This window comes from Pterocles gutturalis, unplaced genomic scaffold, assembly GCF_000699245.1.
Source record: "Pterocles gutturalis isolate BGI_N339 unplaced genomic scaffold, ASM69924v1 scaffold43785, whole genome shotgun sequence".
Classification (NCBI taxonomy): Eukaryota; Metazoa; Chordata; class Aves; order Pterocliformes; family Pteroclidae; genus Pterocles; species Pterocles gutturalis.
Window position 1 is genome coordinate 3,827 of NW_010139994.1, and position 26,955 is coordinate 30,781.

General features: G+C 39.5%; 1 protein-coding gene across 1 annotated transcript; it reads right to left on the bottom strand.

Moving 5' to 3' along the window:
- Positions 1-2,003: 2,003 nt before the first annotated feature.
- AASS (aminoadipate-semialdehyde synthase) lies at positions 2,004-25,465 on the bottom strand. The gene is made up of 23 exons (XM_010083501.1): positions 25,253-25,465; positions 24,517-24,693; positions 23,777-23,861; positions 22,963-23,030; positions 22,712-22,858; positions 21,628-21,706; positions 21,401-21,528; positions 21,087-21,235; positions 19,766-19,888; positions 19,510-19,621; positions 18,919-18,978; positions 18,758-18,825; positions 13,939-14,060; positions 11,537-11,666; positions 10,553-10,663; positions 9,122-9,230; positions 8,564-8,704; positions 6,525-6,692; positions 5,507-5,602; positions 3,473-3,588; positions 3,168-3,256; positions 2,660-2,836; positions 2,004-2,122 (listed from the first exon to the last, which is right to left on the bottom strand). The coding sequence occupies exons 1-23, from the start codon at positions 25,463-25,465 to the stop codon at positions 2,004-2,006; spliced, it is 2,787 nt and encodes a 928-aa protein (XP_010081803.1).
- Positions 25,466-26,955: the final 1,490 nt, after the last annotated feature.

Genomic DNA, 26,955 nt, shown 5'->3' on the forward strand with positions numbered 1-26,955 from the left:
CTAATTTTAACCCTTAGTTGTAGGTCTTTAATTTACTAGTGGAAGGAAGAGGCAGAAGAGAGCAGAACATTCATTGCAGGCTCCATGCTTACCCCAGCTGCAGGTACCAGCCATACAACAGACCAACGGCCTGTAAGGTCAGTGGGAAGCAAAGCAACTTAGTGGAGCCAGGATTTCATCCGACACTTAGAACATGTATGGCACTGTAACAGAAGCCAAATCTGACAATACAAAAACATTCTAGTGGTTCAGTACAAAAAGCCCTCCTCTTCTACAATAATACTCTGTTCTTCATTCTTCCCTCTCCCTTTGGCTCCTTTCACCTTCCTCTTTGTTGCAGTTGCAATTTCATTACATCTACACAAAGAAAATCCAAATCCTGAGTAGCAAGGCTTGGAGATCCAAACTTTAGCTATTGTTATGGCTGCTTTTCCTACCGGGCAGAGCAACACCTGGAATTCCAGCCCCTCGGAACCGTGATAATAGCACTATGCTTCTCAGAAGGCAAAAGGCTGTGCGTTTATCAGCAAAGTGCACTCGTGAGCAAAGTTGAAAGCAGACAGCTTCCAGCGTCAGTATTCAGCTTTAGAAAAGGGGAGCTCCAGACAGTTGCACAGGTACCGGTGCAAATGGTACCTGCCCACAACATTACACCTCACAGAGCTAACTGGTGAAGTCTACACCAAGCTTGCATTGCAAGGTGGCATAGAAATCCCTGAGCAAAAGCCACAGAAGCAGCCCTGAACTGGAAGGAGGCAACGGCTGTTTTGTCAGAGAGAAGCTGCACTCAGGCTACAGTTCAATTCAGGGCTGATGGGGCTAAACTGCCACTAGAGGCGGGCTGGCAGGTCTGTGCAGTGCAGCACGTAGCATCAAATGAGCTGGTACACTGGCAAACTCTCATCAGTCTAAAGTGGCACTGTACTGAGTAGTATGGATAGGCTCCCAAATGAACACTTCAAAAGCATGATAGCAAAAGGACAGAAGCCAACTCAAAAAAGCAGTGATTTAAACCTCTAAGCCTACTTCATTTCAAAGTTGTTTGTACTACATGGTTTATTCCCTTTGTGACATACTTAACCTGGACGAGGCACACAGTGTAGGTAGAAGGCATAAATATGTCATTTGGTGCAGCTTCTAAGCACATTAACTGTGTTGTATTTCAGAATGCCCTTCCTAGCTGCAGAGCTAAATGCTAATGTGCTCTCTTCACAGCACAAGGCAACCCATAACAGCAGGTATTTCAACATATTGCAACCAGCTTCCACTCTGTAATGGAAAAAGGGTATGGGAAGAGGCTTGCTTTAAACTTCCTCCCTCCTCCAATTAATTAAAGTTTACATTCGTAAGAAAGGGATTTAAAAAATATTAAGATCTGGGTTTCAAATATTTAACAACTGAACACTTAAAATTTAACAGGATCTTATTTGCTAGTAGTGCAGAATTTCTAAACTATCTCCTGTGTATTATTATTGTGGAAATATTCACAAATACTGTTAAAGGGAAACAAGACTTAAATTTTAAGTATCACTTTCATCTCTGTTATTCTGATAAATTATTTTTACCAGATGACTTAATCAATGGAATTCATTAACCAGACTTTCCCACCACAAAAGAATCGACTAAGAGATTTTTTCTTTGAGGTTAAATTTGTCTCAGTAATAATGCCATACACTTAGAAAATAAACTCTATTAATAAAAAAAAAAAAAAAAAAAAAACAACCTTCCCAGGATATTTTAGGAAAGATATTAGGAAAGTTATAAGGAAAGATCTGACTGATGCTGAAACGTGTACATGAAAGCAGAACAGAGAGGAAAATACCACAATTCATGCATCTGGATATCTACAGTTTCTACATCAAAGTCAGATGACTGGTTTTATGAAAGGCATCATTTGTGCGTGAAAGAGCAGGTGCTGCCTTTAGCTGGTCCAAATTGAGATCCTTAAAGGGGGAGGGGGGAACCAAATAAAGCCAAAACCCAATTCAATCCACTGCTTTCAGTTACTGTTTGATAACGCTGTGAGTAAGGTACACAATGCCTTCTGCCTGAACGCGTTCAAGTATTGGTCCATAAACATTCTTCGTCAATGGTATAACCATGCCTTTGGCATCTATTTCACCTGAAATAAAGGTAGGAAAAAAAAGTGTTAATTGCTCCTCTGGGTTTACCCAGCAAGGCTTTGGTAACAGGGGGGCTACACAGGGTGGAAATCACACTATTTTCTTAAATCTGGTGAAGACTAGGCAAAGTCTGCCTGTTTATATATATACACAATCAGGTAATATGCCCCAAGCCTCAAATTTCATCAATCCATAAAGCAGTAGTGGAAGTCACTGGTTTGTTCAGCACAGGTATACGTTAGCCTGCTTCACTGGGGCATAACAATCATAATTTACCATGCTGAAGGTCTCCTCTACACCAGTGAAACATTCAAGATGAAATGACTAAAAAACTCTGTAGATTAAGTAGTAGATTAAGAGTTGTCACCGAAACATCCAAACAAGCAGAGTAAAAATTGTTGTAAAGACATGAAAAGATTGAAAAAAAATTAAAAATATACATATATACACTTCAGAAACACTATATATCTGCTTTCTACCAGCAGGAAGATCCAGAGGGTTGAAATACTGTTACTGAAGTCTGAACAGCCACTTACCATCTAGAACCATCTTAGCAGCAATAGCCGTGGGGTATCCTACTGTTTTAGCCATTGCAGAATATCCTTTGTTATCACCATAGACAACCAGATCAATAAATTTGTCTTCCAAATGACCAGAAGGATGCCTGAGACCTATTTCATTTCTCATCACAATCATATCTCTCTCTCCAGTGCCTAACAGAAAAGCACACAAACTTTTCATTACTTGTATTTCAGTCATATCCAGAGGAAGTTCCTGAAGACCAAGGCACTATGCACACACAGTACGTATATCAGGGAAGTGACTTAAAATAGGGACTATTAAGGAAAACAGAATATTAAGATGAAACTAAAAATGTACTAACTAAAAAGGATAAATTGGAGGAGTAGAAATCATCACAAAGATATTAAAAAACCTAACATGAAAGTTTATTAATGAAGATGAACAAACTAATCCAATTCAGGCTGATAAGAGATATTGACCTGGTCCACTCAAAGCCATGAAAAAGAAGAATTTCTCACATACCAAAGGGCAGCTTCAACTCCATGTGCTTTGCGAGAGCCTCCACAATGGAATCTGCTGCTGGAACTGGTTCATCTCCCAGTAAACCTAGCCTAGCAGAAGAAATGAGACAGACTTACATCATTGCCTATCAACAGCTTAGCCTCAGTTTTGTAATTTCCAGCTTGTTTGGCGTGCCATTTTAAAGGTCTCAACATGGACCAAAATGGCAAAATGGGTAGAACTGCAAACCTTTTTTAAAAAGGAAAAAAACAAAACCACAAACAAACAAACAAAGAAAACCTATAAAAATCACTGGAACATTTTACCATTCCACTGCCTCCAGCTGACTTCTGTCATTTTCCAGTTTGCTCAGTACAGCTTCTTTAAGAACATGATGCTCAGCAGTCAGCTTGATTCCAACCAGTTTACACATCAGCTCTTTCTGTATTTAAAGAGAAGAAAAAGAGTTCCTGAAGGCCTGACATCTGTTCCCACACCTTTTCAGTCAAGGTTTTGAGAACTGACTGCTCCACTAAGCTCAGTTAATAACCAGGACTTCTGAGAAGACAGGTAGTGCATACAGGGAAAGTGAGATAGCCTGGGATTTTTAATCGCAACAAGTGAGAATAGAGGTCATCTTTTCCTAAAACACTTCGTACCCCACCACTCAGCTGCTCCCCCTACTTTTTAGTCTTATCCCTTCCTCTGTCAGTGAAGAAAGAACATAGAAATCTGCATAAACAAGGGAACATTGGGAGGATGTTAGGATGAAAGAGAAGCCCCCTGGAGACAGCCAGAGAGTCAGCAATTTAAGGATATATTTCAGCTGGTCTAGAAATGGAGAATGTCCCTTTCAAAAGGAAGGAAGCAGACTGATGAGATGAATAAGGCTCTGGCAATCCTGGGAATACTACCAAAAGCTTTCTGAAGATTTTTGTACATATTTGAACGCCACTTGTGCTATCTAGGTGCTAATTATTGCTTCATTCCATTCACAGCAAGACAGACAATAAACAGAGCTATGAATAAGACAGAGTTTAGAAGTCCAGGTTAGCCTATTTACAACAAAATTAAACCACAAAGCAAAGTACTAAGACATAATGACATTGCTGAGATAAGGTTTGCACTGAGACTAATGAGTTTATAGTTATTTTCACAGATTATATGACACTGCATTCACTGAGGCTAGAAGGACTGGAAATTCCCTAGAATTAAAGAGGACAAATATAATCTCAAAAAAAAAATATCCCTAGCCCATTTTATGATGCTGTTTTACAGTCACTGAGATGGACACACCACTGAAATAGCAGCCCATAAACTGAGTTTGTAAGTTGGGTAGTGCTGTATGTTAGTCAGAGACAAGCAGGACTGAGCCTCTTCACCTTGTGCTTTTTTGCTTTTGAGAACACTCAAGACATTCTTAACTTGAAATAATGACATCATCAGAAAAATACTGTGCTCTCCTCAGATCATCATACAGCATAAGCCTGGTGTCTTTTTCCAGATCAATGCTGACAAAAGCACAAGGAATGGAACAGGAGACGGATCTGAATTTTGTTCATCTAAGTAATAAACAAAGCTATTCTTTCAGGCATTTGCAACATGGAAGAAAAGTTTCTTACAAGACAGACAAACACACCAGACAAGTAATAAGCTGTTTGTAAATTCATCTCTCTTCACCACACTGAAATATGAAATTCCCTGCTTTGCCCACAGAGACAACCAAAGCTTGACTGTCAAATGTGACAGCAGCACATCACAGGAGTCACACTTCAGCTGAGATTAAGATGAAGTGAGGCATCAGTAAACAAGACAGAAAAGCGGGATAACAGAAGACAAAAATATGTTTGTATAGAATTTTAACAGAAAAAAAGAAGATTTTAATATACTCATTTAGGCATGATCTCTTACTTCTTGATGCCCAAAAAAATACTTTTACACTGAAGATGTTGGGCCAGTACCAATATGGATACTGCAAACTCACAGCACTGAGGGCTGGATTGTGACTAACAGAAAATTTAAGACAATTCATAAAAATATTGTACAGGACCTCTGAGGGTCATCTAGCCCAATGCCCTACTTGAAGCAGGAGTACCACCAGCACTCAAGTCAGGCATGGCTTTGTCTAGCTGTGTCCCAAAAGCTCCAGAGTCAGAGACTCCAGCATCCCTCTGGGCAATCTGTTCCAGAACTGTATAACATTCTTGCTGAAGAAAATCTTCCTAATTTCCAGGAACAAAAAAAGCAGAGAAGACCAGGATGCAATACAAGATTCCCATTGCTAAGCACACCCAAGCCTAGCAATAAGAAAAGTATTAATAAAACAGGAGAAAGAAGGCAGAGTAATCAGAGTAACTCACCCAGGTTAGAGACGGCATTGTTGAGTTTAGCAAAGGATAAGGATCAGGGTTAATTAATCCTAGTTTTACAAAGCCTCCCATAGTTTTAGAGTAACCCTGAAATAAAAGAATAACATGGTTAAAAATAATGATCACTTGAAACTGAGATTAATATTTCTCCTTTGTTTGAATATAGTGGTGGACACATCCATGGTAGTATTAACTGTTATTCCCGTAAGAAGACAGCCACAATAATATGATGCCAATGGGGTTACTGCTACAGAGCAGTACCTTCCTCAGCCCCTCTCCAACCCTCTTCTTACTTTTTTTAATACACTTTTTAATGATTTATTATTATTCTGCCATCAATACTTCCATGGCAAGTAGCATTGGTTCATGAGATCAAGGGCCAAGCTGGCCAGCACTAGTTCAAACTCCAGCACATCATTACAGATGGGGTTGTATCAGCCAGCTGGCCCATAAACAAACTTCTGAATACAGAGAGCTCAGATTCAATATTTCCAGTTACTTAACGAAAAACTTTTTCAGTTTGATGGAAGACCATAATTTTCTGTAAGATTTTTACATTATGTTTTTCATAGGAATATAAGCAACAAACTGCAAGTTCAAATTTTTACCAACTTTAAGAGAATAGATCAAGTCTTAAAAATACATAACAGGAACACATATCACACAAACCTGTCAGGTTTTTTTTTTAATCTTCTGTTGATCTGACAACAAATAACAGAGACAGAGAAAAAAAGAACACAGGTATGGACTATGCAAGCTAACCAACCAGCTGCCTAGAACAAGTATAACTATTTTTCTGGTTTGCAACAAACACCTGTTAAATAACCCAAGCAAAGGTGCGTTAATAAAAAATTAGAAGAGTGCTTTCAATTATCTCTTAAATGGGATAGCGTAGAGCTTATAAATAGCAAGTACAGAGCTATAGAAGACTGACTTTCAAATACATAGTTTTCTTGAAATGACATTCACCTCTTGAGGAAAACAATAATTAATAGTAATAACAACTTACTTTGTATCTCAAGGTGCCTCTCAACAAAGTGTGAGCTGTCTGGATACCATATGGCTCAGCATATTTTGTACTGTCTCTGTTAGGGAAACCTTCGAGATTTAATCCTGGGAAAAAATCCATCGGAGTAACAGAATCAAGTAATGCTCCTCCAGCTGGAATATTGATAATCTAAATTTTGTAAAAGAACAGCAATATTATTTTGGTGCAGTGTTACTTAATTTATTTTACAACTGAAATGATGCAGTGTGCCCAAAATAGGAACAATATGCTTACTGTTTCTGATGCAAACAGAGGCCCAACCTAAATAAAGCAGTTGCAAAAGACATTTAAGCATATCCTGTGATGGAGGAGCATGCACCATGTCAGATATTACTAATCAGGGGGCTAAAACAAGCCACATCCTTCTCACACACACTGTTAATTCCTGATGCACTTATATTAAGGTGGCAGGTTCCCATTTCACTTACATTAGTGTAATTTTGGAGCACCTCCCCAAACTAAAACAGTGTGAAGGGAGATTCTGCCTATAGGCTCCCTGCTCTTTGGTCAATTTTCTTATTCCCTTTTTTTTATGGAAGAGGAGAAGGCAAATATAAAGAGAAGGATGGGGTTTTGTTTCCTTTTTTTTAAAGATTAAAATAAAGCAGGGGATGCGACACACTCTTGCCCATGTATATTTTTACTTGCGGCTACAAAGCACAGAGAGAACTCCTCACCATTGAAGGAAAACAAAATAAGGCTGGCTAGTTCTATTATCACTCCCAACCAAAGCCTTGAACCCTGCTTCCTTCAAGCAGCTGATGCACAGATCTACTATGCAGCATCAATACAAACTCATTTTGTGACTTCTGAGGAAAGGGCCAAGGTTTCCTTCTAGAAGAAAGACTAAAGCAACGAAGTCTGCAGCAATGCCAAAAGACCTTACTGTGTTTGTCAGGCAAGAAACTAGTGTGGAAGAATCCTGCACAACAAAGACAGCTAAGAATTCAGTATCAAAGAGGAAAAACTGTACGATTTACTGACAAACTTGCATAGTGCTCTCATAAGAATCATTCATATGCATGATCTATTTTTTCCTAGCAAGGCCAGAATTAAACAAGAAACGTTTTTACATTCTCCAAGAGACCCTTTCATCTGAAACTTATGTGTTGTTGCTTTTTAGATAATGATCCAATGTACAATCCATTACTTTCTCCTTTCTTACCGCAATAAGAACACTAGAGCACGAAAATGTCATGATAAAACATCTCAGAATATTTTTCAGTGTTGCAGATCAAAAAATTTAGATAATTAGCTAAACTTTACAGTGATTATACAAGGCAGTCTCCTTGACATTTGAAGAGTCTCTGCACAGTAACTACTCTGAGCAAGTGGGAGTGATCAGATAGGACTGGCAAGCAGAAATGTGATAATGGCTTGCAATAGCTTTGCACAAACCAGTTAACAATTTTTCCATAAAACAGATGCAGTGACATTTGCTAGGTTAAGTCTACTCTAATAACTCCTGCACAAACAGCAAAACAGAGCTTATATAAAACATATCAGAAAGCACTATATGCTTTCACAAAAACCACGTTACAGATTGCACCAAAAGAAAAAAAAATCAAGAGTTCTGCTACACACTGTGCAAGTACAGAATGAAGCTGTTTGATTTACAAACATGATTAGGCAGAAGAGCAACTAGAAGAATGCATTCTCACCTTTGATTCACAGAGCCAAAGACAGGGCAGTTAAGTGGCAAAAGCAACACAAAACACGGATGGAAGCTAAACCCAGAACACCTCAATCCAGAGCTTTAGTCATCAGAACACACTCCTCCTTTGCTATCAGATTCCATGTAAGAAGTAAGAATTAAGATGGCAGCAGTCAGGCACCATCATGCTCCAAACACAGCGTTAAGTGATGTAAGCAACTTGCTTAGGCAACTGACTGTCACTGGCTTGAAAGTAAACACAGCACCTTACAAGTCCCAGTTCCCTCCTTTGCCCAATTCCACCTTCTTTGTCTGGCTTTAAATGGAAATGTTAGGATTACTTCACCTCTCCGTTTTTCAAATACGTAGCAGACTGAACTGTATTCAGCAGCACTCCTTGTGGGCTCCAGCTGAACTTGTATCTCAGAGGATTGTCAGAGTGCTCTGGAGCTGGTAGGCCACCGCAGAAAGAAGTGTAGGATACGACCTGTCAGATTTATATACAGGAAACAAACAATGAAGAGAAGAGGGAACAAGATGCAAGCAGAACAGAGCTACCCTGCAGAATCTCCATTAAACTTTCTGTTGATGTTATGCCGCAAATGGGCCAAACCAGATCTACAGTGGACAGAGGAAATGAAAAGAATTTCACCGAGCAACAGTGTCAAGCTATCACACTGCAGGCATTGTCTGTAAAGGAGAAGAAACCAGAACATACACTGGGGCAAAGTCATCTTAGTTGATCTTCTCACCAATTGGATTAGTTGGCACCAAATTCCAAGAATCAGAAAAAGTGTCTAGAGTCCGTCACATGTCAGTGACATGCCCAAAAACTGGCCAGTGTTAAAGGAACAACTTTACTAATAAAATCTTGGCAAAACTATGCACTACCTGCAAAACTTACCGTAGCACCAACATCTTTTGCCTTGTCAATACATTCCATCGCCAACATATGGTCAAGACCAGGATCCAAACCCATTTCACTGATAACTGTAATACCAGCAGCTTCTGCACTAAAAATAACAGAAATGAAGAACTGTCAGAATATTCACTATTACTGGACTTTTATTCAAGGAAATCTGGCTAACAAAAGCACAGCGAACTTTCCCCAACACAGTAAATTCTGGGCTCTGCCCGTAGCTTGTGGAAAAACCAGAAGCAGACATTAAAGCCTGAACAACGACAACTGTCTAAGGGTCATTGTAGCCTTGGTTCCTCTTGCTTTGCCACAACATCTACGGGCTGGTGCAAAAAGAAATTCCTATCAGCTACTCCACATCCCACGTTCTCCTGAACAGTGCTATAATGCAGGAAGGTAGGAATGCAGAGGACAGCAAGGATCCAGTCATAATTGCCCTAAACAGCTCCTGCGAGCAAGAGAGAGAGATTGAGAGGCCTACTTTGGCGAATTACAAACATTTGGGTTTTCTTTTTTTAACAATTGCCTACACTCACAGAGCAGCTCACTTATCACCACAAACTGAGGCATTTTATTTTATTTTCAAGATCACTTTGTGTTTTGGCAAATGAGAAGTGTCTTTTTTTTTTTTTTTTTTTTTTGAGAGAGCATGATATGTCCTCCTGGCATCACAGCAACAAGGGGAGGAGAGGCCCCCAAACCTCCCTCATTGTCTGCAACACTGGCTCTCTATACCTGTCTAGCTTTCTCTGTTTTATCTTTTGCAGAGACACAGCATGTACAATTCTAATCTCACTCACTTGAATTCACTTCTGAGTTTCCAATACCATGACTGAGAGGAGCACCTAGATGAAGTTCCATGCCCAGAACAACTTCCAATCATATAATAAGTAAGGTAACAGAAACATTAGAACTGTCGCCAATTTGAGACTAATTTAGTGGGCCTGTCCAAAAGAAGGTGGCATGAAGGAGGATATTACTGTAGATACAAGCCAAGAATGAGGTTTTATTAGAGGAGTGCAAAGAATGACAAACAAGCTTGTTGTCACTGGTAGAACAGGCCATCCCACCTGCTCAGCTTGAATATCAGCCCAGCTCAAACATCCTAACAGGTTTGAGGGGAGAGGGGAAGGCACACTAACATGGAATAAGATGGGACATGCAGAAAAGTACATTCCAGTGCTCAGAGCACTAGGCTAACCAGATTGGGGTATGCACACACTTCTCTGTTCTGCCACAGCCTCCACATGCAGCTTTGGGGAAAGGTACTTCGTCCTCCATCACAGAAAGGAAAGGAGAAAGAATGCGGAAAACAGTAATTCACAATAAGCTTTGCAAGTGTAATGGACTGCAAAATATTCAGATAATGCACTAAAGAAGGAAGCAACACCAGGGATATGCTACTCTCATACCTACCTCTCCTGGAGTTCTTTCATAGCTGGTGTTAAGTAGCTGGCTGTTACCAAGTTCACTTTGTTGTCAATACATTTCCTAGCAACCACAGGATGCGCTGAATAAGGCAGCAAACTACAAATGAAGGAGAATTATGCAACATCAAAATCCAACCAGTTACTTATGCTGTCAGTGGAAAAACACTCACAAATGGTTTTTGTATGCCTACAAAAGAGCTCAAGTAAATGCAACAGTCATACCTGCCTTGCCCTGAGCAGTTTCATACCTACACAAGTGAAATGCTACCCTATCAGAAGAGCATTGTTGTATGCACTCAGAACAGGGTGCAGGACAATAGGGGAGTCATTCTTTAGACAGCATCTTTTGTCACACTTCTCTTTGTAAAACACAAACCACTGACCTCTTTTCAAGGCCACCTTCTAAACAGCCACGCTAGAGGTTTAGAAGACGGAAAACTGTAAAACCATCCTTGAGAAAGCTTGTATTACAATGATCTTGCTGAAGTACTTTGTGAAAAGCATGCTCTACATGGAACGGAAACAACACTCATGACATCTATGGCAAAAGGGACAAAATGGCAAGGACTATGAAGTAATTTCCTCCCCTGTTTCAACACCTGGAAAGAGATCTTACTTAATGGGATATTCATAAGAAATTACCAAGATGTCATAATTTTGCCTCCTCTTGCAAACATGCAAATTTGATACTAGGAACACATACACTGGTGGATGCAACTGGCCCCTCGCACTAAGAAGGCTGCCCCTATAACTGGTGAACACTTCTAAAGAGATGGTGCAGTCACAGCCCCTTTGAAAGTCCTGATGCCCCACTATGTGAGAAGGGAGTGGCCAGTTACAACTATTTACATACACAAATATAACATGGGCATTAAAAAAAAGTTACCATGTTGATTTAGGTCAGTGAACTAGGAGAAAGCACCAGCACGACTTAGGGTTAAACCTATCGTGTTTTACACAGAATTCTGACCTGATCACAAGGTCATGTTTCTTCACCAAAGAAGACAGCTTTTCTTCGTGCTTAATTACATCCATATGAACTGAAGTAACGTTGTTGTATTTTTTTGTCAGTTGTTCAAGTTGTTCATTCATGACAGATGCTGTTTTAAAAGTAAAACACATCAACTGTTACCTAGAGGTGAAGGTAAGTCCAAAGCACTCCCATGTATAATTGTGCTTTACACACACCTCCTTCTTCCCAGAGAGAAACAGTTGCATGGATGTTTTCCTTCACTAACAATTGAAGAGAAATCAGGCAGAAAGCACCTTACTTCCCTTAAAGCAGTCAATTTTATTATCAATTTCCAGTGTCAAGCCATAGCAGCTATAACTCAAGAACAAGAATACTTACTCTCAGAAGTAAACAAACCACTCGCTGCTAAATTGGGTAACAAGAACAAGCTTGTAACCAATTAGCAACTTTGTGGCTGTACAGAAAATTAACAAAAGTTTTAACCACAGTTTTCATATCAGCAGACTAGGTCAACACAAATTATTTATGCAAAACCAGAAGTCATCTCCTTTCTTTTCCGCTCTATGAAGAAGTAAGTCTAGAACATGAGATAAAGGATGGGTAAACCTATCTTTGTGCAGTAGGACACCCCAGAACCCAATGGCTTGCTTGCATCACATGCACATGTCCTCCAGGAGTGGTTTTCTACAGCTACAGTGTCTACATTTGCCAGGTAACTGAGCACCCACTTGGTGCGAAAACAGATAAACTAAATGGAAAGAAGCACACATTCACACATAAGTGTTTTTAAGAGAGAGGGAAAAAAGTCTGCTGAATTAATGCATCTCTTATGCAGAAATGTGTCACAAAAGTCTCATTAGTTACAAAAACCCAACACTTTTATTACAGGCTAGGCAGGGTTGTGATCCACCCTAAAAGCATACTCCCATGTCTTTGACCTCTCAGAAAAACCTGTGGCAAGGTATATTCTAGGTTTTAAAAACCATACATACTGGAGGTTCAGTCTTTGATATCTCAGATGAACATCTGCCACTCTTTGGCAAATGCAGAAACATACTGACAAAGACATTACAAAATTTTAGAAGAACAAGTGACCAAACCACTGATGGAAGGATGATTCTCCATATCTGACCAATCAACTTGTGCTGAGAGAAAAGAGCTAGGAAAAATCATCTATACATTCAAACCAAAAAAAGTTGATTACATTAAGGTTTCCCAATTAAGATTTTCATCATTTGGATTTAAAGAGATATAGCTTAACAGTAGGGAACCAAATGTGGCATCGTGATGTGCATTTTATGCTTCCTTCATCTGCCTGCTCTCAAATATTAGACAAGTAACATCTCTGTGTTTCTTTCATTTTGAGCTTTTTTGTGTGTGCTGTAGAAACTGCACGTTTTTAAGCTAAGAGGCACCTGCTGTATTTGTACAGCGCTTGGCAAAACAGATCTTCCAGTTCACCTGGTTTCCCTTACTGCTACCGTATTGCAGGGACTAGATGCAGCCTCCATACTGATGAGGTGATGGACACTGCACATTGCTGTAATCCTTCCCTGTTCACTGCACCACACACTGCTAATAACAAGGGTGCACCTTCCTTAGAGTTCCCTCTTCTTCCTAGGCAATCTTAAAGTTAAGGGGTTAAAAGTACTATGGCTATCACTGTAAAGGGTAGCAAAAGCAGCCAAGTATGAAAGTAGCAGGAGGCGAAAAAAGAAAACAATTCAACAACAAAATTCAACAGAAATACAGTGGTAAGTTTTAAAGGAAATCACCTGCCAGCAAAGTATCTTCCAGGCAACACAGCCTGGGTTTTAAATTGGAAATCACATAATCAGGGTAAAGCCAACATCAAGGGCATAGAAAGGTGTTTTTGCGATGTCCAGCCTGAAAATATCCTACAGATAAAACCAAAATGGAGGAATAAACAAGCAGGCATGTGGGGCTGATGGGAAGGTCAGGGTCTGAAGGTTTATCACCACAGTACTGGTTACAACAACAGCAGAGGCTTCACTCATGCAGATGTCTATACAAACAATTTCATCTTCTTGTTGTGTTGGGCTGAAAAACACAGTCCAGCACCAACAAAAGTGACTGACTATCCACAAAACCAATCCCAAGCCCAAACCAGGTTAGAAGGAAAAATACTTCTGATTTCCCTATAGGTTACACATGCAAGCAGTAAACTTTGCATGTGGCTATGTCATTTTCAAATCAATTATATGAACTTAAAATGCTCAGAAAGCTACAAAATGCTTTTCTGCTGTGCAAAATAGCAAAGATTTTCTTTATCTGTTCTGAGAACCAGATCAATTTTACTTACGAAAAAGGTTCTGCCACACTAGCAGGTTTAAATAAGACATAATTTTTAAATGAAAAACAAGTGAAGTCTTACATACCAACTGTGATGGCAACGTTGGAATCTCTAGTGAGATATTCAAGTACAGGGCCAGAAACATAGCCAGATCCAAGCAGTAAAACCCTCTTCTTATTACCCATCTTCAGTGACTGAGAGTATTCCCTAGGAGGCATTGCAGGCAAAATTAAAAACCACACACATGAAGGAAACCGTAAGCTGCTAAAGATAACAGAATGTTTTAGTAAGTCTACAAACCAAGAGCTCTATTCAGACCAAGAGTCAACCTCCTGGCTATCCAACCCAAGACTGGGCAATGACTGTCTGGTACTGCTTCCATTCTTCTGCTACATAACTTCTAGTTTCTTTCCTCTAATATAAAAATTATCAACTCCATCACCATCTCCACTACTTGTCCAATTGCTACTGGCTGTTCAACAACTTTTTCCTCCGTTGTCATTATATTTTTCCCAATGGCCAAATTACTGTAACCTGATCACTTCAGGACTGACAAGTTACGTCCTGCTGCCAGAAAGGTATTCCAGGCTCTGCCTTGTTCTCTTTACATCATGGGTAACTGTTAAAAAACACAAAACCATGATGGTGAAAGCACATTTTAGGTGAGTTATACTAGGTTCATATTAGGAACATGATAGTCAATAAAAGTCACATAAAAATTAATGTCCAATTAAGAAATCCTGTTTTCAGACAAGAACTCAGATTTTAAAACCATCACAGTGTTTCATCCAAGCTTCTACTACTCTCCTAAATAAATTTAATTAGTAGCTCTCCTGTTGACTTTCAATATAAAATGTATTCACAACAGATTTTGCACTTCTTTTTGACCACCAGAATAACATAGTCCAGCAGTTGTTCAAATACGCTCTCATAAACGTATAAATTATAGTAGGAAAACACATTTTGATTGTTTATAATTATTTTTCCCTTTAGCTTAAATTTGCATTGAGTTGCAAAATTAGGACAGTAAAACTGTCTAAAGTATCACCATGCAGATAAAAACTATTTAGCAAATTAAAAAATTCTTAAAGAACTTTTTATGGTTGAAGAGAAGGAAGCTGCTCATTGCCCTATTGTTTAACCTAATTAATGGAGGTTGAGGTTTAGCTTTTCTTATCACATATGCTGAAAACAAATTTCAATAGATAGGTGGGACCTTTGAAGATACAGACTTACGGGAATCTTCATAAGTCTATAAGCAAGTTCCTCAATTTTCCCTTTGTCTAGTGAGAGTTTAGACAGGCATGTACTGCACTGTGGTTTATGCCACTGTGCTGGTTTTGGCTGGGATAGAGTTAATTTTCTTTACAATAGCTAGTAAGGGTCTGTGTTTTGGATTTGTGCTGAAAACAGCATTGGTAATACAGGGATGTTTTAGTTACTGCTGAGCAGTGCTTACACAGAGCCAAGGCCTTTTCTGCTTCTCACACCACCCCACCACCAAAAAGGCTGGGGGTACACAAGAAGTTGGGAGGGGACACAGCTGGGACAGCTGACCCCAGCTGACCAAAGGGATATTCCATACCGTATGGCATCATGCTCAGCATATAAAGCTGGGGGAAGAAGAAAGGGGGGATGTTTGGAGTGAGGGCATTTGTCTTCCCAAGTGACTGTTAAGTGTGATGGAGCCCTGCTTTCCTGGTGATGGCTGAACACCTGCCTGCCAAAGGGAAGTAGTGAATGAATTCCTTGTTTTGCTTTGCTTGTGTGCGCAGCTTTTGCTTTACCTATTAAACTGTCTTTATCTCAACCCATGAGTTTTCTCACTTTTACCCTTCTGATTCTCTCCCATCCCACTGAGGGGGTAGTGAGTGAGCAGTGGTGTGGTGTTCATTGCAGCTGGGGTTAAAAGATGACAGCCACAGAAAGAATCCTGACCTCTAGCTGACAAGCTCATGTCCCATTTTGCTTAAAGTTATTGTCCTTAGAAGAGGACTAACCATATGTCTACTAAATAATGTTTGGCTCCAGCCTTTGTGGCGCTCCACATGATATCCGTAAGTCAATTTTCAGTTGTGTTTTTTTCAGTTCAATAATGGCCATAATAATGAAGGACGGTGTTGCAGACTGATAGCAATACCTGATAGCATGACAAGAGCAGTATTGCATGACCTCAAGCATGGCATGATGGACCCAATCAAGTAAATTTAGGGGAACAAGGTCTCAAACAACAGCGCTGAAAGATTACTCTGAGTGAAGAGAGTTAAATCAATACCAAATGCATCTATATAATCTGTCTGAAGCACATTCCAGCCTACTGTGTCTGAGTATTTGTAAGGCTTGAATTACCGTCCAAAATTCCAGATGTTCCATCCTTCCTTCCTCCACTTTCAGGCCTAATTAATTTTTTTAAAAGTCATTCTTTTCAAGTCATTAAATCTGAATGGGATGTACCAATGTATCCCCTCTCTGTCTAAATTATTACTATAGATTACTCTACATTTTTATCTTGATACAAGTTTTACCAATTTTTTTAAAAAGTTAAATAATTATTTAATCCATTCACAGAAAGCCTCTTACGCCCATCATATCCTTTCATATGACAAACGCAAGGACCTTCCTCCTCCTACTATAAATTCTAATAGAACATCCTCTTCCACAGCTACACCCTCATGGGCAAGGGAAAATAAATAATTCCTCTCCACCCTTTACTTATAGGGAGCAGCAGTGGTATGCAGGAGCTTGGAGCAACAGTGTTGACGAGACTTCCTACATAAAAGCAAGATGGATTTTGCAAATAAAGTTTTTATCTTATTTTTTAAAAACTTTTCCGGTATCTAGAATGAGGTTACACCTGGATCAAACATAGCGTGTCTGCTCTAGGACTGGCACAAACTTGAGCTGCCACAAGATCCATCAAGAGTGGAAACATACTCTACATAGTCCTAGAAAAGAACACTTCAAATTATGCCTATTCTCTACATATAAATTGAAACAATTCAGTTGTGTTAATCTATGAACAAATAATAGTAATACTTAGAGGTCCACATTGTGAATGGAATATGCCATTGCTGCTGTGGATGAGGAACCAGTAGCAAGTATGACACAAGTAAAGGTGAAAAGATGGAGATAAGCTCAGTAAATCAAACTGCTCCTGCATTCTAATAGCACCCAAGGCAGTTCAGCTCATACAGTCTGGCTATCGTATGTCTGAAATGATCAGGCACTGGAACAGGCTGCCCAGGGAAGCGGTGGAGTCACCATCCCTGGAGGTGTTCAAGAAACACGTAGATGTGGTGCTTAGGGACATGGTTTAGTGAGTTAGGTGGTGTTGGGTTGGACTTGATGATCCTTGAGGTCTTTTCCAACCTTAATGATTCTATGATTCTATGATGATTGACTTCCAAAGGGTATAAACAATTAGTCTAAATAGAGCTCTCAGAAACTAAACTAGACACAGCATCATACTTTGTTAGAGTAGTAACACAAGCCACATAATTCCTACAGGCTCTAAACAAGAGACTAGCTAAACCATCACACCTTAAGCAGTAAAATCCCTGTTTTTATTTGCGTTATCTCTGAAGTTTGCAAAGTGAAGGAGGGCACTGTTAGCACATCTTGCTTTTCTGACAGCTAAGTGAGCAACACCAATGAACAACTGAACATCACATGCAACACACAGGTCTGCAGAAATATCAAATATCTACCCACAAAAAAACCCTTGGGAATGAAGTCTCCAGATTGTCAGGGTATCTCACACAAGACCATGCAATCCCTTATGGAGAAAGCAAAAAAAAAAAACAAACAACAAAACAGATCATCATGCTGTGTGAGGAATAAGAAAACTTGTTACTAAGACAGCCTCTTGAGGTGGTCTACCAAACAGCACACAACAAAAATCACTGTGAGCTGAAGTCTTTCAGAGGCAAACAGCATGTTACTTGTGGTGGAAAATGCACCTAGAGTTCATCATGCACAAGTTTATAAAGAGAACTCTCAAAGTTCCCACAGGAAACTGGAGATGTTTGGCATGCAAAAGTCAAAACAATATGCTTTTCGTGCATAGTGCATGCAGTGCTTGTGGTCAGACCAATTTAAACTTTTATACGATGTACAATGCAGCTGGCATTGACCATGAACATGAAGCCAGAGGTACCCACTTATTATCAAATTAACATTTTTCATAGGTAAACCATAGTTATTTGTTAATAACAGGAAGCAAGGGGAAAGGGGAAAGGGGAAAGGGGAAAGGGGAAAGAAGAAAAGGGAAAGGGGAAAGGGGAAAGGGATATCCAGGTTATTTATACTTTTGTTAGCTTAATCCACTCAATGCTACTTCTTTCATGTTACCACTGGCGGATAACTACTGAGGCACGGTATGGATGAAGTGGTAGCTAAAGCTGTAGCTACAGGAATATAATGAAAAGTCTGAGAGTCTCACAGAGGCTCCTGAATACATCCAGGCACAGAACAATGCTATACAGCACAGCACTTGAGCCATACTAGAGGAAAGTAGATTCAAGGTATATTAGAGAGCCTTTTCCTTTCAGCCATTCCTTTCAAAGGACTGTACGTTATAAGCATTTTAAAGGACAGGGAGTAACAAAAGAATACTGGCATGCGGCTGGTTTCTGCCTCTCGCAAAACAGTCTTCATAACATAAGAAAGAGGAAAATGACCACTTTCTCAATTTCAATATAAGTTACTAACAACACATGTTAATGATTTAGGCAATATGCATGGAGAAAGAAGGAAATAATCAAGCTAGGAGACATTTTGACACAGTGCAATATAACAGTATTCCACTAAAACACAAGAGTAAATAAATGCAAAAGGGGAAACAATGCAAACAAGTTTTTTAAAAAAATCCTGAACCAAATAAACTTTAAGAGGCTATATATTACCTGCTCTCCCTTAATTTCTGGATATATTCATACTTAGCTGTCAGTGAGCCATTGGATGCAATCACTGCCTAGAAATACATGAAACAATTTTTGAGGGTTTTTTGCACCTGTACATCTCAAAGCAAAGGAAGACAAGCAGAGTGCCAAATTGCAAAACTTACAGCTTGAACAACAGGTGAGTAATTCTGGCTTTCAAGAGGTTCTGAGCCTTCTGATAACAGCTATGGAGATAAATTATTTCAGATCAGGTCACTTTATTTCCCATAATTCTTTTTCAGAGTAAAACATCAAGATTTTAAGCAACATTTAAACCATGCAACAATACCAATATCTTGTAGATCTTAAATTCTCCTGGCCCTGATCAGTGTCATTTGACTTTTATGAAAATACAGGAATTCAAACAGCAGTCTGATTGTGAGTGATTGTTGAGTGCCCCACGACAATCAGATTTAGACATCTACTGCAGGGACCAGGAGCAATGAACTACCTGTCAGAGCCTGTTTCCTGCCTATAGAAAACATTCTTGACAAATCCCTAAGACACCCAGCTCACTAATGTCTCATTCACATATTGTTTTTTGAAAGTATTCTAACTCAAGAGTTATAAAGTTTCTTTTTCTTTTTTTGGAGTACAAAGTCAGTTATGTTCTACAGCAGATTCCTTTTGAATGTACAGAGGAGACCAGAAAAGCAACAAACAAGCAGACCAAACTCCAAGCCTTTTACCTTCTTGCTGGACACATAAGACCTTACCATCTCCTCAATATATGGGAAAAGCATATCGCCAAAGTACTCTGTTGCTTCTATAGGAAGCTGTGCTGGCAAATTGTCAATGGAACACATCAGAATCCCAGAGCCTTCAACACTGAAAGACAGAACACAGCTCTTCTAAACTACTTCTCCTTTGCACTTGAAAGCTACCACCTTTCAGAAGTGTTTTGATTTTTCAATATAATGTTTCACTGTACAAATCACAGAGGAAAGCAACAAAAACTAAAGGCTCTCCTACCTGTCATGAATAATATGCTGGTCAGCATCATACATACAAAATGGACTGTCAATTGTTGTACACTCCGTCATAAATTCTATAGATCCTCCAGTGTCTGCTGAAATGTCACATATTGCCAGAAGTCTAAAGTGATTAAACAAAAAAGACAAAGGAATAGAACATTAGCCAAATTACTAAGAAACATAAGTATAAAAAATCACTAGTGAACAGGAAATAAAACAAAAATGTGAGAAGATCTATCAGACTTGCAGTTTAATTAATCTTAACCAATTTATAACTCAACACAGCACCAACAATAGCATCCAGAAATGTAACAGAAGTCTGTCCCTACTGTAGTCATAAGATTTCCATTCACATCAACAGGATCCATATTTCATGTGCAACTTCTCAAAGACCAGGACAATCCACTCATCCATCATTTTTTCTCTGCACGCCATGTGCTGCTAACACCTCCCATTCATCATCCATCTGCCAATTCCTCCAAGGTGTCACTGGGCAGTCCTGCACTAGAATAACTTCATCATCATCAAGAGAAACCTAAAGAGGTGGCTGCTTCCTTTCAGTTCACTGCTGGCGCAGGTGGAGCAGTTATTAGCCTAACTCACAGTCTCTGGCTCTACTCAAGGTTAACACTTAAATTCTTTACTTGTCATGTGAGAGAAAGAAAGGTGTCAAGAGTGGGCAGAGAAGAGACAAAGACCTTCTTCCTCACCAGGATACATTTCCATATCCTCCCCAAATCCACCCCCAGGGCAGTCTCCGAGAGAACTATTACAAAAGGCTACTAGAGAAATGGTGGCTCTGACCCATTCGGAAAGGAGACTAATCCTGGATTTGCACCCCATGTTCCATCCTTAAGGCTATTCAGGGTTGTGAAGCTTTTCTGCTACCTGCTGCAGAAATGAGAGGTGTTAAAAAACAGTTATGGAACTTATATAAGCCAAATGACAGCATAGGAAGAACTTAACCAACAAACTCTGCTCAGGCATAGAAACTTCTAGCAATAATGGTGCAGTAGGTACACTTCACATATGTCACACTGTTTGTATTGGATTCTGCACAAGGATCAATGGCAGGTGACCTTTGCAGAAAGACTGCCAATACCTGTCAATGATTTGTGCTGTGATGTTTTCAAAAACTCCAAACCATGAAAACAAAACTGGAAAGCACAGAAGAACAAAAACAGAATCAATGGGGTATTGTGCAACGTGCAACAACAACATAAGAAACAGACCCATTTGGTAGATACTGCGAAACTGCCTAACGTTACAACTTAATCATGGTGTTGCAGAATTGTTATGAGTGAACTGAGATGTCTTACTTGTGTGGTAACTCAGGACAGCCCTCTGATGCACTAACAGCAGATTTAACTGGCGCCAGCAGCTTCTGAGCATCCTGTCGACGTAACAAGCGAGGAGTATGTTGTTCCCAGTATATGCCATTAATTAAACAAGTTGTGTAGGGTGCAATCTGCAAAGAAAGTTACAGATGCCAGATGTTCTCATCTAGTACTTTCAGGAAGTTGAAAGCACTAGTTTTAAAGGAATGCTCTCTCAATCGATGGATATGCAATGGTGTAGTAACTACCAACACTATGTGGAAAACCTTTCATAAAAGAACAGAAGACATGCTCACATCAGTGTTAAAGCGAGAAGTGTAAAGTTCTGGATGTTTATCATAATCTGCTGGATCATATAGCCCATCACTTTTCCTTATAAGATGATGGTGACGACTTAACACTGTCCCATAGACTTTTCTGAGGTCTGAGGTTAAAAATAGAAGAAAAAAAACAAAACTGTTATACTTGGACAAAAAAGGTTCCAGTGCTTTCAATCACTTTATTCTTTATTGTCACTGCATACCTCCAGATCTGGAAACTTCTTTTAACTCATGTGGTTCCACAAACTCACATGGGAGGGCATTGAACATTTCTTGAGCACCCTGCAAACCATGAAGTAGGATTCAGAATGAGCAGAGAATACAAAGGTAGTGTAACACTGCTCATTCAGTGTGTGAAAACAAACATTAAAATGCCACACACAACTTGACAGTCCTGCCAGAGAATATCTTCAGAGATGTACAACCTGTTTCACAGATACCTCCACTTATCCAAACCAACGCTGCCTGGGCTCTATATACAAGGAATTTACATCATTCCCTATTACTGCAGTATGCCTGACCCACAATCCAACGCCTGGTTTAGATTTCTAATGGCAGAGCTGGGAGGTCTCAACTCAGCCACAATAGATGGTATTGCTGCCACTCCAAGGAGCAGTTTCTCTTTAGGGAAGACCCTTGAAGCCACTCCTCACCAACCAGGCTTTTCTAAAGGCAAAGAACTTCAAGAAGACTCTCACAACAAACTGTGATCACAGAACACAGGCCTTTCAGACACACCATACTTTTGTCCAGAAAGCACACATTTACATAGGCAGTGATTTCAGTTTATAGCTGAAGTTTAGTTAACTGATCTGTGTTATCAAACCTGGGCGTAAACCTTTTCTCTATGGTGTAGAAAATAGCTCTAAAGTCCAGCCCTTCTAAGCCAAGTCAGTGCTATAAAAACAGATACAGAAACTCAGCAAGTATCAGAAAAAATAATTCTTCTCCTCATACTTTAATGGGATGATTCAACATACCTTGTGAGACAGGAGTCAGTAGAGGGGAGAGAGGGAGACAAAAATCATGCAGATGGGAAAGGAGAGAGGAGCAGTAAGACTTAACGCATTTTTCATGGTAAGAAGTCAGTGTGGTCAGCCTTGTCAGGCATGATCTCATCTTAAAGGCATTAGTTTAGGGTACTTAAAAATTCTTACTGGCAAAGGAAAACCTGAAGTCTAAGCAAACAAAATTAACCCACCAACCCATTTAACCTGATATGTATCAAATGGTAAGAAGTTCTATTAAAAATAATACAGCATTTCTTCTTGAAGACAAAATTCTTACCTTAGAAACATTGCCAGTGCCTGTAAACACAAATGTTAAGGGCCCAACTGACTTTGGCATCAATCCCAGTGAAATTTCATACCCAGCATCTCGTACTGCCTGCACAGCCTGACTGCTATTCCTGTAGTTATGTGCCATCCCGATGTGCTGAAACCAAAGGCACAGAACCATTCAATATATTATCTGTATTCAAATACAGATAATTAGAAGATGCCCGAATGTCATTTTGCTAAATAAAAATGTACTCTTACCATGAAGGGAGTATGATGTCCCAGGGCTAAAAATCGTAATCCTAATCCATGTAGAATGTTGATCATTCCTATTGTTAAAAAAAAAAAAAAAAAAAAAAATCAGACCATCAGTGTTCATTACGAATATGCACAGTTAGAAACTGCAGAGGTTGACAGAAGCGTAAAGTCATACTGGATATTTTTGCATGTGTTTTAATATTAATACTTTACTTCTAAAGAAAGCCTACATAAAACCAGGGAAGGAGAAATTCAACAGCGGTCTATGACCTTAAATCTGCTCTCAGCCCATGTTACGCATTTCAGCACAATTTAATACTTGGATATCCTTTTATGAGATGCATCCACATCAACAGATTCCAAAGAAGGAAATAACAGAGTCTCCTGAAGAAACAGAGTTGAAGTTCAATAGAAAGGAATGAGAACCATGCCTCATAAAAATAAGTGTAAATGGATAACAGAGTGACATACAGATGTTGTTCAAACCCACGCGGGACTGACAGCAACCATTTCTTTCAAAAGCCTGTTCAGTTGATCTCTTGATATTTGGTCTGCCTCAGATTAGCTGAATAGACTAACAGGACTTCAAGATAAAATAAAGCAGTAAATTTGCCAGGAAACCACAGGAGTATTTGACATGTAGTCTCATCAAAAGTAGGGAGCACAAAACAGAATGGAAAAAAGCTCTTCTTAAAAGCAAGAGTTAAAAATGCAGTTAAAAATGCATTGCAAGCCTCAGCTTTCAGGAAACACAGACAACCAGAAGTATTACAAGAAGTTACTTGTTGCAAGCCTGCCTTTACTTTATGCACTATACCTGCTACACCAGCCCACTTTCCAAAGGCCACAACTCGCATTCCTTTCTGATCAACCATTTTTTCATAGTCAAACAGTCGAATTTCCTGAAAATACATAGCAAACTGAGTATTAAAATTTTCAGTGAATGCAGTCTAGTGGCACGCTGCTCTCCTAGGAACTACCTTTTCATATGCCTTTGTCATCCTTCGTGATAGAGGCTGATGGGCATATATGGGGAAGGCAAATAATTCATAACCAGATTTAAGTATAAAAATCAAAACTTAAATGTTGCACTGAATTCTTGTTTTAAAGAGTCACTGCACTATCTGCACACTCGGCACAGAGCTCCCCGGTGGGCCACTCCAGCTGCTGCAGAACCATCCACATCCTCTGCCAAGAGGCTGGTCACTTCTGAGTGAAGTGGCTGCCTCCCTCTGTAATGACCAATACACACTCCAGCTTAATAACTTTCCAACAAGCCCTCATGCTCGCACAGCATGAGCCTCTCTTGAGTGTACCATGCTCACAACTCATCTGCCCTATGCACATAAACAGAGTAGCACTGCAAGCACGAGATCCTCTGAGCAAGAAATACTCAGCTCCAGGAAAGGATACTGAAAAGAGTCCTCATTAGCTATCTACAAATACGTGTGCTGAAAGTAACCATACTAGGCAGCAAGCTTTTGATCACACTTCAGCATTAAGTTCAGTTTCCACACCATGCTAACAGCCAATTATCTTCGCTATGACACAATTTACCTGTCTTAGGATCTCATCCAAAAGGGGCATGTTTGCCTCTTGGGCTTTAATAGTGTGAGAGAAGAAGGCATAGTTCTTTTTAGGGATTAATTTGTCCTCTGGAGGTCTCTTCACACCTACTATCAGAGAAGCCTCAGAAATATCTTCTTGAATAATGCCACCTGCTTTGACGTAATCCTATAAAAGAGAAAAATCAAAGTAAATTTTTCTGTTTTTTTCATATTCAGATCTCAGCATATAAGCAACTACAACAGAGGACAAACAGATAATTCTACAAAGCAGAAACAACTTATGCATGTGAGATGTTCATAAACCTCTTTGTCAAAATGGATATCAAATATCAAATTGAATTTACATGCTAATATTCTATCATACAAGGCAAAAACATAATTATGTGATAGTAAAATCCCTCATCTTAAATTCACAGACTACAAAAAGGATATTATACTACATTTAAAGTATCTTATAGTATTGCAATAATGAACAGTCCTTTGTAATGTGTTTAAATACTTTAAGTTGAATAAGTTGAAGTGTTGAATACTTGAAATAAGTTTAGAGAAATCTGACAAATTAATCTGAAGACTGATGACATGTGATTCTATAAAATTGTATAAGACTAAGTCCAAGCTGAAGAGCAACTGTTTTCTCATGTATATCCTTTGAATATTATTTTTCCTATACCGTGGTTAATACCTGAACTATGGTTTTGCTTATCTAACTCAAAATGGGACCGTACCTTTTCATGGATGGCTCTCCGGTTTGACGGCTGCACCAAGACCTTGTAGCCCATCTGTGTCAATTCCTTAACATGCTTTGGTGCTAGAGGTGCTCTTCTTTCCCATGCATTAACATCTTCTCTCCTGATTGCCAGCACAGACTTACGACGATGCCAACACTTAGTGTGATGGAACGCACACCTACCATTTGTGTGACTAAAGGCTCGGAGCATGGTAAAGCCTGATGGCAGCAAAGAAAAAGTAGTAAAATAATACGTGTATATGTGTGCTTCAAACACTGTTTGTGCAAAAGTTCTGGTCTCCTATAGCACCTGCTGTAAAACACAAACCAGCCACTTTATACTCTAGTTATACCCTACTCTTGTGAGACATGAATTTACTTTCAGCGAATTTTGTTGCATCTCAGTTTGGTGAGGTGTTGTTAAAGAACAAACTGTTTGTACTACTGTAAAGGATGGCTTTTAATGTGTTCAGTGTACCAATTTTTTAATCACATGGCTTTAAAAGAATGCTGGAAAGTTAAAGATACCAATTAAATTCATTTGCCAGCATAAACATGCAAAGACCGAGCACTTATCATGGCTTGCATCAAGAACAGTAAGAAGTAACAAACACACAGACAGAAAGTGGAACACAGGCTACAATGCAAGCAGTTGATCAAAAGAGAAAGCCCAATATGTAAGACCAGCCTTAAGTATTTTTATATAACTCATTCTTACACAAGTTGAAAATGGAAGATAAGGACAAGACCTTAACTACTGCTCAGCAGTCAGCATATGTGTGGCCAGGAGTGACAGGTTTTCTTCCTAACCAAAATTTTATGCAAAGTGGACAGGCTTCATTAGGACAGATTCCCACTGCAGAGAATTATCCCTGTATTTTCTCTCTCCTCCTGTTCACTCTCAGTGAAGCATATATGCCAGTGCCTAGCTCTGCTGGATTCTGCACAGGTCCAGCACCAAATACCTAGGAGCCTCAGGACTTCAGATATTTACGCCATTAAAAGATGTAGATCTCAAAGATAGAGGCATCAAAGATGTGAACTCTGTCTCCCAAGCAATTTTAACTGATAATTACATGAATCTTTATATACAAATCACTTAGAAAATCCAGTTTGTCCTCATGCCTCTTGAAAAATCTCTATATGCTTAAAGACTGAAGAGGTCCTAATTAACTCCAGGTTTGCTTAAACAGAAAAACTAGCACATGAAGGAAGGCATGAACAGAAGCACACACTCCTCTACATTAGCTCCAAGAGTGGTCTTCCTGCCATCTCTAGATTTGTCCACCAGCAAAAGTTACTGTACAGAAGTTGGAGTTATTTTATGACACTGCTCTTCAGGGTCATGCTAAAAGGGTCCTCGGAGAGCATGTTGGTACCTCTCAAAAACAGAGGAAGTCTTATCACACAATGTAGCTATTTCTGCACACTAAAATATAACAATGAGAGCAGTTCATACCCATGCACTGTACCTCACACACAAGCCTGCAACGAAGCAAATTTCCCTGACACAGAGGAGCCCTACAAGAGGAAAAATGCTGCCTTCAAGAGGGGTGAGCTGCCCTGCACTTACAGCACAGGACGGGCAATCGGGGCAGGGAGCAAACACTCTGCCTGACCTCTGGCAGGCCACAAGTCCAAACGCATGCCCCCTGTGTACGCTCAGGCTTAGCCAGAGATACTGATATCCTGCTGCAAAGG